The sequence below is a fragment of the Netta rufina genome (genome assembly GCF_964035555.1).
Source record: "Netta rufina genome assembly, chromosome: 2".
Classification (NCBI taxonomy): Eukaryota; Metazoa; Chordata; class Aves; order Anseriformes; family Anatidae; genus Netta; species Netta rufina.
The window spans coordinates 126326635-126340481 of record NC_140124.1 but is presented as its reverse complement, the minus strand read 5'-3'; the positions used below and the strand labels follow the sequence as shown (position 1 = coordinate 126340481).

The following is a 13847-nucleotide window of genomic DNA, read 5'->3' as shown; positions in this document are numbered from 1 at the left end:
AAATGGAAAAGGCTGGTAGATCAGGAGCAAGAGAGGCAACTGAGGATGAGCTCCCAGTCTGCTGTTGATGAGAAGCGTTAGTATAATCCTTAGATTTATCAACAGGAAAGATTAAGCAAGAGTACATGGGAGACTATTTTATCTGTTTTTGGCACTGGTGCAACCACTTCTGGAACAAAACACAGTGTCCATAAATCAGAGATTTAAAATGTAAAAACCTTAAGGGAAATACCTGTGAAGAGCTTCAAGAGTAAATAAAATGTGTTACAATGAAGGATTCAGATATTCAAGGCAGAAAAACTGTTTGACAAATTAAATCACACTTTGTATGTCCACTTCATAAAATAGTTTCCCAAGCTAATAGGCAATTGTATAAGAACAAGCAGGTGAAAGTTGAAGCTGGACAGATTTAGATTATAAATCTTAATTTAAGTCAGTATTAATGAGATTAATTACATGTAACATCAGTTTTCATTAGTGATCACTGAATAGTTCAATAATGAGCATTTTGCCAAGATGACATCCTGTAGTTTAGCAGAAAGCTTATATTCTGTTTTGTGCAGGTCAAACTAGATGTTCACAGTGGTTTTGTAATCTGCAAATCTGTATTACAGCTGATAACAGCCCTTTAACCTTTCAAATCTCACAGATATGACTCCTATCTGGGGTAACACAAAGCTGTCAGGCTTGTAAGTGTCAAGTGAGCACACACAGAATTTCAGCCTGATTTGAAATTTTTCACTCAGCTTTGGTGAAAATATGTGGCTAGAAATAGTCTTTATTTTTCTTTCATTGCAACCAGACAAAATCATGGTTTGGAGCTGATGGAGTCTTCAAATTAAGAAACCAAGCAGCTAAACAGCTGTTTATTGACCTTATAGAACAATCAGGATAAGGACTGTGAAGTTATAGCCTATTACCAGGAAAGGTGGAAGAGTAATCAGATATTGTACATTAGCTACTGTTTGTTTACTGGTATTATAGGTCATCTAGGATCTGTCCTTATGCTTCATTTGGAGCACACTGAATGCATTACTCTTACTCTCAATAAGGAGAGAAGGTAGAGATTAGGAACTCATTTTTAATATAACAACATTTTGAAGGATATGTAGAATGTTTATTTTTCAAAGATATCTTCCACTTGTGTCTATAAATTTGCCCCTGTAGAATGAGTTTCCTAAAAGTGAATTGCTGAGGAAAAAACAGATTAGTGTACTTCTCTTTATCCCAAGCAGTTCTGAATGTTAAGAGAATTTAGAATACTAGGGCTGCTTTAGAGAATTATTTTATTTTATTCAGAATTGCAATTGCTCTCTATTCATCCTGACAAATAATTTTGTTGTGATTTGAAAGCACATCTGCATTAGATCCTCCCTAAAATTTTAAAAATATACTTGTTAGGATAAAAAGAAAACAAACTCCCACTCCCATGAAAAGACAGTGAGAAAACATGGTTTGGTTATAAAATATTAACATATAACATTCATTGAGCACTTTCATTAGGTTATTTGAAAGTGTTCAGTAAAATTATGCTGTGCTTTTTCTGGCTTTCCAGTGAGAGTGCATTAAAAACGTAGATATAAGACATACAATTTTCAGTTCTTCCTTCCATGCTTACAAATCGAAGCCATTTCTCACATCTGAATGAAACGTAGACCTTTAAGATATCCATATGTGTTAATTTGGATTAAGAACATTAAACAACTTTATTTACAGAGAAGTTTGTGACACCTATTTTATTAATAAAATTCATGGATCATATTTTCTGTGAATCTGTTATATCCTTAAGAATGTTATTGGAAATTATCTGTGCAATAAATTTGTTACAGCAACAGTATTGATTCTTTTAGTATCTCCATTTCTGGCATTATACTTGAAAAATATCAGCACATACTTATGCCCACACTGCACTTAAAGTATATAAATGTATTTCTCTACATTCTTATTTTCTAATGTTCAAAATTAAAGTTTTGAATCATTTCTGAGCTGTAAGAAAGAGCCATAGGAGTCTGTCACAGTTTCATCAAGGTGAAAACATGCATAAAAACACTGTGCCAAAGTCCCTGTTCATCAACTGCTCCAAAATAGTGGCCTGTTTGTAAACATTTACCCTATTAAATGGAAAGCAAATTATCCTTTTTTCACTGACCATTAGGAACGTTCAGGTTATTTTACATAAAGAATGCAGTATTAAGAGTGCACAGACATTTAACCACAAACCAGTACTAATTGTTGTTTCTAATTGTACATTAGCAGCCTCTAGCCCCAGTATCAACTTGCATGCTGCTATCACACCTTGACTGAGAGGTGATTTGTGATTGTCTTGGATTTGGATAAAAAATAGGACTGAATTGCAAAAAAAAAATACCATTGTAGTGTATATTTATGAGTACACATTTGATTTGTCTGACGTGTCCCTGTGTTGCCCTAGGATGGAGAGAAGCACAGGCACTAGTGTTCTACGATAATGCCAGGGTTTTTCTGTTTTGGTTTGTAGGTCAAGATTTTTAAGCTACATGGACTGTTTAGCTTGCTTTTTACCTCTGTCTAAATCATTGCATTTAGCTGAATGTTACCTAGTGTTTCTACTTCCATCTCTTTGTTCACTTAGCATCCAGTTAGTAAGGGATATAGCTAACATGACGTTAGAAAAATAGACCAGTATTTGCCTGATCCTAAAAAAAAAACACTCTGAGCAAGAACTTCATGCTAAATTTAATTGACATTCCTAATGTGATGGGATTATAATACTAGTCTTAATACTTCCTGGCTCTACATTTTAAGAAAACAACTTTCTTTGCTTCACATTTTAAAACCTAATGTGTGGATATATTTTCAACTGCGTAAGTGGCTGACGTACTAGAAGCTAGAAGAGCAGTTTCTGAGCAGGTCTGGACTTTTTCTGCTACAGCTTCTTTATTGCACCTGTGCTAGTCACTCTTGGACTCTTCAGACTAATTTTGGCTTTTGCTATTTTAAGCCCGTGCAGGACACCAAAGTCTTATTTATGGTATTTGTCTTAAAGCGTTAAATGTTCATTTCATAAGTGTCTATAGACAGGTAGTGGTTTACTGAATAATAACCATGCACTCTACAAATACTCTGATCATTTACTAGTGTATCAGGAAACTGCTGTGGGCTCAATGTCTTAGGAGAATAGGAAATGAAATGCAGGCTAAAGGAGATGAGGTTTCTTTGTCTAAAGCATAAACTATCTTAAAAGCATAATCTATTATGCATAATCTATTATGATTATTATCATAAATAGATTACACATTTTTCTTTGATCTTCATATAAATTCAGCAACCAAGTTCTTAACATGTCACTTTCTTCTGTCTTTGTAGGTGAGATCTCTTGATTCACAATGAGAGATCTCTTGATTCAGAACACACCCCTTATTTTTTTACCCAATTTGTCTAATGTTACCGTAATGAGATTATTAAACCTGTCTAACCTGATAGATGCATCTGTAGAGAAGTTCCCTCTTCCTTCTCCAGACTTAATTCTGCAAGACTGTGCACTAATGATACCGAGTTGCTGTTTGAGCTGTAGTCCCAATTTGCCATTCAGCCAAACTCTGTCTTGCAGCTATCAGGATGCTGTTTCAGGATATTTTAGGTAATGAATAAGTTCCTGGCTCCTGTCAATTCCCAGCAGGACTTCAGTAGGAGTAAGTCAACTTGATTTCCGTGAATGTTATTTTAAAATATGTAAAGTGCTAGACACCCAAATCCCAGTAAATTTTATTGGCTTTAGGCATTGATCTCCTTCACGGTTAATTGCAATTCCTATGTAGTGTAACTGTAAAATTTTTACGTGGGAGCCCAAGCTACAAAGGATCTATCGATTTGATTTTGGTTACACTGAGTCCCTACAGATGCTGAATCCAAATCTGAGTACAAATCAGTAGTGTAATCACACTCCTTGCCAGGTGATATGTATCATTAGCGTGTATGTATTATTTTAGTTTGTCATATGAGATTCTGGGATTCTTTTTGCAAAAGAAAGATTAATTCAGTCTGAGGGTGTTGACACCAACATTCAACATTGCCAAACTGAGAAATCCTCAAGTTAGCTGTTGTTTCCAGTTAAGCATATTTTGTTGTTCAAAGTCTTTCAATATGGCTTTCATGCATAAATCTCACAATTTTCAGACATCATTTGGGGGGAGTCATCAGTTCTGAATGTATTGGTAGGTACTTGGATTTCCTTCACAGTATGAAAGTACAGAAGAACCACAGCTATCACAATTGTGACAGTGCCAGAAAGAGAAGGAAGAAATGAAGCCCAAGTTGCACACTACCACAGCTAGGCTGCTAACAGTCCTGTGGTCAGAAACATAACCATACCTGAAACATGCTCTAGTTTCATACCTGTTCTCTGTCACCAAGCATCTCAGATTCTTTGGCGCATAGTGGCTTGCTTCCAGTAGGATGGTTCCACTTCTGTTCTGTGACCCGATGGTTAAACAATACCACTGGTAAGTGGGAACCTGGTATTCAAAATCCCTTTGAATAAGGTGACCCTAAGCCCTAGTCTTCGATTTTCTAGTGAATATTTTTGACATTCTGCCACTAAGCAAAAGGCAAATGTTGCTAATACAATTACCCATAGTTTCTTGGCATAGGTACATATATTTCTGAATAAGGGAACTTCAAAGGGAACTTCATAACCTATATGAATAGAAGTGCCAAATGGGGTTAAACTCCCTCAGGGTTTAAGCAGTGCTTGGCAAAACTTATTTTGTGACTTATTCAAGAACTTAGCAGTCCACATCTGCCCTGCTATCTTTACTACTGTGTAAAGGTGTATTCTGGTAGAAAGTGTTTCATGGGGCCGTTTCAGGATGAGAGCATGTGGTACGATAGTGGCACAAATACTGTTTCCCAATTACACTGCTAATGCAAATTTCTTAGAGCAAATTCTTATACTTTAACATTCCAGAGGTTACATAGCTAACGTTACCACTGCCGTGAAGCATAATGAATTTCTACAAAGCAAGCTTCTTGTGAAATGTCAAAAAAACAAAAACAAAAACAAAAATACATAATTTCTAATTAAATGGATTCATTCTTATGGGAGCCAGTGATCCTTATGTAGATCAGTTTTCTAGAGACATTTTCTCATGGGCTTTCTTGTGTTTTAGGAAAATATTGTCTGAGTGAGGAGTTTTTCTGTTTCTACTTGAACAAAATGTGCACCTTAAAATAGAAACATATACAAATCTCTGTGAAAATATTTTGTATTATACCAAATACTACTTAAGAGAAGAATGGAAGAATTGAGAATTTCCATCTGTTGAATACAGTGTTTCACATTGTTTATCATCCATGTTAAAAAAAATGTTTCTAGAAGTGGTGAAAAGAATTAAAAATTTTGTTACTTGCCTTCACAGAAAGAATAAAATTATGTAATAATCAAGAGCTCATTTTCTAGCCAAGTTTAGCTCTAGCTAGGAAGGGAAGGAGTATTTTGGCTTTTCATCTATTCACTAAATAGGTATATGAGATAAGGATTTATGACCAAGTGTCAAAGTAGATCAAAACAAATTTTTAATTTTGCAGATGAAAAATCTTTTTTTTTTTTTTTTCATCTGTAATGGAAACATAGCTAGGGATTTTTGGTGGAGTAGGAATAACTATTTTTTTGTCATTTGGTTAACAACAACAAAAAGAGCATCACACAGCATCACGCAAAAACTCCTGTTTTGAAATTAGTTGGCATCAGGGAAAGAACCCACTGCATGAATGAGGAACGGTGCTCTGGCTTCAAGTTTGCGTCCTTTATTTTGTTTTATTTTTAGCTGACACCATTTTTTGTGTTTATGAGTTTGTTTTCATTTGTTTGTACAGTCAGTTGTCAGACCGTTATTCCCAGTGTGATTGAGAACAATGTGATAATATACTTACCTGTATTTATCCAGTTAATATTCAAAGAGGTAATATTTAGCTCACTTGAAAACCAAGAGTAATAGCTAAGTTTCAGGAGCAGAGTCCGTATCTTTGATATTTAAGTAATCTTTCATACCGAAGTCAAAAATGGTAGAAATGATAAAGTCAGATCCTGTTTGTTGCTGTGCACTGTGTGGAAGGTTGCATTAATTTTGTTATCTTTATTTCATTTTCAGGGCCCTAATTCAGTCATGATTGCCCTGGTAATGCTGTTGAATATTGGTTTAGCCATTCTTTTTGTCCATTTTCTAACTTGATTGGAATTAGAAAAGGTAAGCAAGGTCTTGTTTTCATATGCAATCACCACATCCACCCCACCTCAAATTATAAAGATTGAATTTATTTGCATACTTTTAACGTTCCCTACTTTAATTTTAGCTATGCCTGAATGTGATTCAACATAGTTATTTAATTATGTAACTGTTTTGACCCTTCAGTGAAGTCATGACAACTAGTGGTGTTAGCCCACAGTTCTCTGCAGTTGTGTCATCAGCCTGTTAAATGGCACCAGGCATACTCAGACACAGGGAAGGAGGCTTGGCGTTAGGATGGGCGCAAGAGAGATGAAACTTGGAAAATTCAGCCAGGGGCCCAGATCAGTTTCTCTGCTGATGGTTTGTGGCTTTGGGGTCCTCTGAAAGCTGAAGCAAGCAGCCATGTCGGAAAACAAACAAAATAATCTGCTGAAGCAGCCCTGCCCGTGAAGTGCGTTGGCTTCTCCATCTGTTCCAGCAGAGTGTGACTAAACTGGAAATGTACGGAGCTGCACTTTTTGTTGATGGAAGCTAACAGCTGCCTTACTATTTTACCGTCTGATGTTTTTAGTGGGGAGATGGGAAAACGACTGCCAGAGGAATGTGGTCAGAGGATTCTGTTGCTGTGGAAGTGATTCCAGCGTTCACTCCTATCTCATTAGAAGAAATAGTTAGCAGCATCAGTCACCAGTCTTATTCCATTACCTGCTGCTTTTAACATCTCCTGCAGTGTTCTGGGAGATCGAATTTCATTTGCCTGTGCATGATTCTGTTCATTCGTTGTTTATGAAATTTGATGTATAGCCATAACATAGCGTGTAGTCCAACCTGGAGAGCACTACCAGTTCTGCCTAGCGGCAGAAGCAGAAGAGGAGACCTCTTTTTCTAATATGAAGATGTCATTCTTTAATTCATTTTCCTAAACCTGAGGAGTCTTTTTGCTTTAAGGTTTAGGAAGTAATTTACCATGACTGCAAAATTTAACGCTGTTGATATCTTCCTAAAAATGATCAAACACTTATGCTAATAGCAAGCAAATTATTCCTAATAAAAAAATTAATCTGAAGTTGATATCAGCACATTCTAAACAGGAGGTGAAATACCAGAATAATCTGAGAAAGACAAGATATGGGGTTTGCATGTTGACTTTTTTTTTTTTTTTTTTTTTTTTTAATTCTGGTGCTGTGGTAATTGGTGATTTGAATTATTATGTTTCAGCACTGAGGTATTTTGCCAGCAGTTAAAATGAAGTCTTGTCTGAGTGCATATTAATACAAGTTACAGTTAAGCTAGCTAATGCTCACAATAAATTTTCGTAATTTTTAAACACTAGATTTGTGTTGAATACATTCAGGTAGAGCATTTAGACATGTTAAGTGATTGTTTATCAATTCAATGCCTTCAGTGTCTTTGAAGTCCATTTATAATTTTACCTCAGCATTAAAAAAGCCTCAATTTTTTTTCATTTGGAAAGTTTGTCTTAAGTAGTTTCACTGCCCTTTGTTACAATTATGTGATCATGTTTCTTTTATGTGCCATTATACTGTAATTACTGTACCCTATATTAATCAAAAGCATGCTTATTTACTGAAAATATATGGTGTGATCATTTGGAAAGTAAATATTTTAATTTCAAAATACAAAAAGCAAAGGGCTTGTATTACGGTTTATTTTATCTCTCTTAGACAATATTTCATACAATATAGTTTTTGAACATGTTTGTAAACTTTGTAAGTGTTTGCATGGTGTAATGGGCAACATTCTTAAGAGTACATTAGCTATCTTTTGATGCAGCATATTAAAGTAATATAGGTGCAGACTGAATATTGTGCAGCAAAGCAGCTCTAAGCAGGGCAGTAACACCGTGGTGTTTTTTACAGAAGTATGTTGAGAATCCTGTGTTTTGACCAGTGTGGATAAAGAAGAAAGCAGAAAGAGAGCAAATGAAAATAAAACTTGTATATTTATTTTTTAAAGAGTCAAAATTGTGTTTTAAATTTAGGGAAGTAATTTTTAAATAAGAAAAAAGTTTTAAAAGTTACTGTTTAAGCCTTGACATAATGGACAAAATGTTCAAACAGTGAAATCACCCCATCTCCTTACATGGGAGGTAATTTTGTAACTGACATATTTAATTCCTATTAAATGTTTATTTAAAATACTATATGCTCTGGAAATAATGGGTAACAAATCTTATGAAAATGTTTATAAATTTAAGTAAGCATGTTAGTACCATTTATAAATATGTATGATTTATAAGCTTTTTTAAAACAAAGCTCAAACAAATTGTTGGTATTTTTCTAAAATGTGCACAGCTGTATTTTACATGAAAGGCTATTTATAATTGGTTGTTATACTGTACACTACATTTTGGACAGCACAATGAAGCCTGCCAATGTACTTAATAATGTCATTTTGTCTATTTAAAGTTTCTTGCTGTCAAAGAATGAACTCTTTATCTATGAGTTTATTTATAATTCTTGACCCAAAATGTATAATGTACAGTTTTCACAACTGTATTTGCTCTAATAAAAATAAGTTGGTTATTAATAGAGTTTCAGACTAGTTCTTCCTGTTTAAGAATTACTTTTTGCACTCTCCAGAAACAATTTTTCTAACAAATTCAATAAACAAGAAATGAACCTGGAAAATTGGTGAAGTTGTGGCCCCTTTCAAATCACTGTGAGTTCCTGTTTTCAACAAAATCATTCTAGGAAATGTTTTTAAATGGAAAAAAAAAAAATGGCAAATTTCCCCATGTGTCTTTTATCTTTTGATACAAAATTTTTGTATGTGTGTAAATGTAGTATCTTAAATTATGCTCCCACTACAGAGATGGTTTAATCAGTCTGGTTTCAATCAATGATTGGTCCATTAAGAGCTGTTCCTGTAAGCAAATAACTTTTTTAGACTTCCTTCCTTCTCCGGGTTTTCACAGACTCAAAATGAAGTGAAGAAATGTGAACCACATTTTACAAAAAGCAACGTCACTTTTAGAGTTTTCTTAAAGCCAACACATTTGCTGAACTAGTAAATCAGCTCAGAATTCTGCTTTTGGATTCCTGTTCAGATTACTAGTCAACTGTATTGGAATTCTAATGGTTAGTTATAAAGGAGAGCAAATGTTATTAGCATTTTCAATGGAAACTTATTCATAGTAATATTTGAAGGAATTGTTGCTGTCTTATTTTTCTAAATTCTACCAGCATGGAGTTTAATTTTTAGAATTTCTATTTTCTACATAATAACCTATTCCCTAAGGAAAATTTTGACTTTTCAAGTAGAGAAAAAGGCATTCTCAAAAATCTTAAACAGATGTCACTGAGCTGCATTTTGTGATCTACGCTGATCACTGACATTTCGAGATCGGTATCATATTTTACTTGTTTAAAAAAGTAAAGTTAAAGTATTTCTTCAGTTCTATGAATATGATAACATATTCAAGCATATGTAAATCTTAAAAACAACAAGCAAAGGATTTGCTGAGAAACAGAAGAAAAAAACATTTCCATAATCAGCTGACAAATATGGTATCTTTCCCTGCTTATCAGTGTTCATAATTCTTAAAAATCAACGTACATAGAAATACAACATTTTTTCTATGGTGTCTGAAAGCAGATGGACAGTTCTTCTCTGAAATGTTTTTACCAGTAGCTTATATCAGTTGTAAATGGTTTTACATGGGAAAGCATCTGCCATGCCTAAGAAAAAATAAAATAAAATAAAATAAATAAAAAAAAAAACACGGGCACATGATGCTACTTAATGCACCACGATTCGTTCTGGCATTGAAAATTTTACCCAAGTTTAGTGCAAGGACTTTTTTTTCCCAGGCAAAGCAGTTTCTCCAGGCAGAGCCATGTGTTTGACCGCTGATGCCATAGGCAACAAGCTCCTACCTTTTAATTTGAGGTCTGCTTTCTTGGGCAATTCCATTTATCTGACTAAACAATGTGTAGACTGTACACAGAAATTTAAAAAAAAAAAAAAAAAAAAAAGTAAGAAAGAAAAAAAAAGGCAAATTAATGATGATGAGGTGCCAAAAGCTGGAAAAAAAAAAAAAAATCACTGCTGTTCAGCTTATCTAGTCCTTTATTTTCCATTTGTGTTCCAAAAGGAGATTCAGTTTGATAGCAGAAATTTCATGACATATCACTACAAATTGCCTTTCAGGTATGTACGTATGGTGAGAAAAAATCATTAATACAATTGAGCGCTGACTCTAAAAGGTGTAAACATCTCTTTACAAGCATTTGATTAAAATACTTGAAATATTTACATAGCTTGTAATAACATATTGTATAGCCATAAATACCTCTATTAAGATACAGTTAATTAAAGGATACTGACAATAACCTGGATGCAATGATAAAAGCCTGCAGAAATTCACTACATAGTGAGATACAGTAACAGTCTTAGCTAGTTGTTATAAAACCACGTTATAAAACATGGTTGTGAATTATATCTAAATGGTTTTATTCATAGCTCATTTGAACCATTTAGTCAGGGGGGAGAATTCTACATACTGTTCTAATATGGAAATGTAATTCATCAAACAAAGAAAATGAAGAGACTGGAAATTAAATAAGCCTTTCAAATGAAGTCGTCTTCTCAGTCTCATTTAATATTCAAAGAAAGAAGAAAAAAAATAGAAATTATGTTAAGTCTGAGGAAGAACCTGCATATGCCAATGTACTGTAACTGAGCCATCTACAGAATCCATCTCATTTTTTTTTCCTACAGAATACGGAATCTGCAAAATAAGAGATATCTGGAAGCATAATTTCCATACACAACATCTTTAAGGAAAATTGTCTATAATGTTAATGTTTTTTAAACTAACAGAAAAAGTAAAACTGTACATGTCTAAACAGTTTATGTTGTGGTCATCACTGTTGGGGAAATCTCTCAGCCTCCTCAAAAAAAAAAAAAAAAGCAAAAATGGAACCTGTAATGGAATTTGTCAAAATCTCTCATGTAGCTATGTTATTTTGTTTTGTTTTTTTTTTTTAATTTAAAAAAAAAAAAAAAGTGGCAGCATTTTTCCCAATAATCTAAATTTATTCATGTCAGTATTTGTTTGTTTCATGCATTTGCTTTTCACAATCAATCAAGACTGGTTATCTGGGAGAATTTAGATGCAAATTGGCAGTATACTGAGCGCCATTTCTCCAGGAGGAAGGTTTTGAATTGTTTTCTCAGAGATGGAAAAGAACAGGATTTTCCTAATCACCCTTGAAATGTTTTTTGTTGTATGCTTTCTGTGCTGCCACTATTTTTTTTAACTATCTTTTATCCTTAACTGCCCACCCACCCCCAACTCTAGCAAATTCAGCTTATTCTTCTGTTCCCCACAGACAGCTACTTGCCCCCACACCTCAGCCAATTATTCCAGCAACTCATGGTTTTTCTATTGAGCACACTTGTTCAAGAACTGAGTTTAGCTCAGTATGAGTTTAGCTGCAGAAGCCATTTCTGTTGCAGCATGTAGTACACTGAATTACATGTGTCATGTCACAATTTTCGTTGGGTCCAGTCCTCTGCGTACTGTTGATGCTGGTTTGTGTGACTTGCAATGCTACATTCACCATCTCCAGTATCAGGGCAGTGATTTAAACACAGTACTTCTGAGTTGAAGAGAAAAGAAAATGTCTGAAAACTGTACACGGAGATTTCTAAGGGCCCTTCACAACTCATAGAAACCAACATAAGAGTGTCATCGCTGAGGAAAACATCTGCTGTCATCTGGGTTATGAGCTTGGGTTATGAGCTCCACTACAAATGCCCCCGGTAAGATTCTGATAAAGACTGGACATATGGCTGAAGGTGATTCACAACTCAAGACCAAGGAGTCTTTCTGAGGGTTGTGATTTCCTGTAAGTGTGTGGTATGATGCTTTCTGGACTTGCTAAAAAATGTGGATTGTTAGATGGAATAAAATATATCCTGTGTTGGAAAATTATTTTGGCTCAATTGCCTGAGCTTCCTCCATGTCTTAGACTTAACAATCAGGCATCTCTGTAGAAGATGAGGAACATACACCTAGATGAGGGCTAGGTTTTACTTTCTTAAGTGACTTCAATGTTAATTAATTAGGGAGCAGTAAATGGCAGAAAAGGAATTATAGTCTTTAAGCCTGTGATTTTGAACTCTACTTTTTTATGCTGATTTATCCAAATTAGAAGAAAATACAGAGAACAGACCTCTGGAATAGATTCCCAGGCATTATCTTTCACAATAATAATTTGTATGGTACTCCTGAATTCCTTTGAGATGGATCCATGAATTTGAAAGAAGAGACATGTCTTTCTTGAATTTGCAAATTGCACAGCTAACTGAAAAGCACCTTGGCACAGACACTGTATTAGACCACAAATAACAGATTTTGACCAAAAGTTTTGAGAATTGTTGCCTACGTTTGAAGTCTTTAGTCTATACATGGTGACCTAAGGTGAAACATTTTTCAGTTCCTGAGCACCTCATAGTTACCATCCAAACACATTTGTGGGGAGGTGGGAAGGAGGGAAGAAATCAGGTATTTCACTGAAAACTGAAGCCTGTGAAAATGTTGAAACTGGCCTACAACTATGCAGAAGGTTGAAAGCATTTAGATGTGGATTTTGGATCAGCCATTAGAGCTACAGGTCCTAAGTGCAGGATACTGGTCAGAACCCAAATCCAGATCTGGTCCCAAGGACACACAGATAAAATGCTTGAGTTGGAAGAGCTTTTACGGAAGGGGGGGGGGGGGGAGTTTGTTAAAAATCAGGCTGCAGTGACTCTGGGTTAATTAAACTGATACGTTCTGTACTTCTGGAACAGTGTCATTAGCTGTATTTAACATTGCAATTTTACTATATTCAGGACATGTCCCACAGAATACCTCTGAAAGTGTCATAATATAATGGTGCTTAATTACTTACCCATTTTTAGCTGAAAGTACTTTTATCATATAATACCACCCAGTCTTCAAAAATACCGTATACTGGCTTCCATTTTAATTATGACAGTTCTGGATTTTGTTTAGGCCACTGATGAGAAAGTCATGAAAGTATGGGATCGGCTGCCATGGAAACAGGGAAGACAGAAGAGCACCAGCAGCATTTTGCAGGGGCTAGGACTAAAAAAGACATTCTGCAAAGAGAAAGTAAAATGGCATTTACATTACAGTAGATGGCTTCCATGCATTCCTGCCATACCGAGGCAACACATTCCTGGCATTGATTGCAACAAGCCTCCACATGTTCCCATGATATAGAGCAGAGCAGGAATTGTCAGAAGGATTGGAAAAGAATATTTAGGAAAAAGGAGGTGCAGCCATGTTGAAGTTGAAAACAAGAGTAGAAAGTAAAGGGAAAAAAGTGAGAGGAAATGTGAAGCAGCAGAAGACCTATAGATGTTAAAGAGAGGCAAAAGGACTTTATGGAGAGAAAAAAAAATACAAAGGAAGGAATGATACTAGAAACAGAAGAAACTGAAGTTTGTTCAATAGGAATATAAAGAGGATAGAAGACTGAGAAGTAACCATCTTCAATACATAAACAGCTGCTCTAGAAAGCTGCTTTCCATGCCCACAGGGATTAAGAGAAAAACAGATGGGCTTAAACTGCATGAAAATTGAGATCTGTGCTAGGCATGAAG

General features: G+C 35.0%; 1 protein-coding gene across 4 annotated transcripts in view; it reads left to right on the top strand.

Moving 5' to 3' along the window:
• Window positions 1-11215, top strand: part of JPH1 (junctophilin 1) — an 89075-nt gene extending 77860 nt beyond the window's left edge. Inside the window, exons 5-6 of one of the 4 annotated variants that reach the window (XM_084281980.1) lie at window positions 6129-6224; window positions 8087-11215. In XM_084281980.1, the coding sequence (XP_084138106.1) occupies window positions 6129-6209 (81 nt within the window). In that variant the 3' untranslated portion in view covers window positions 6210-6224; window positions 8087-11215. Of the gene's footprint in view, window positions 1-6128; window positions 6225-6330 lie in introns of all 4 variants that reach the window. The other 3 variants (XM_084281982.1, XM_084281979.1, XM_084281981.1) reach the window with 3 other exon arrangements.
• The last annotated feature ends 2632 nt before the right edge of the window (window positions 11216-13847 follow it).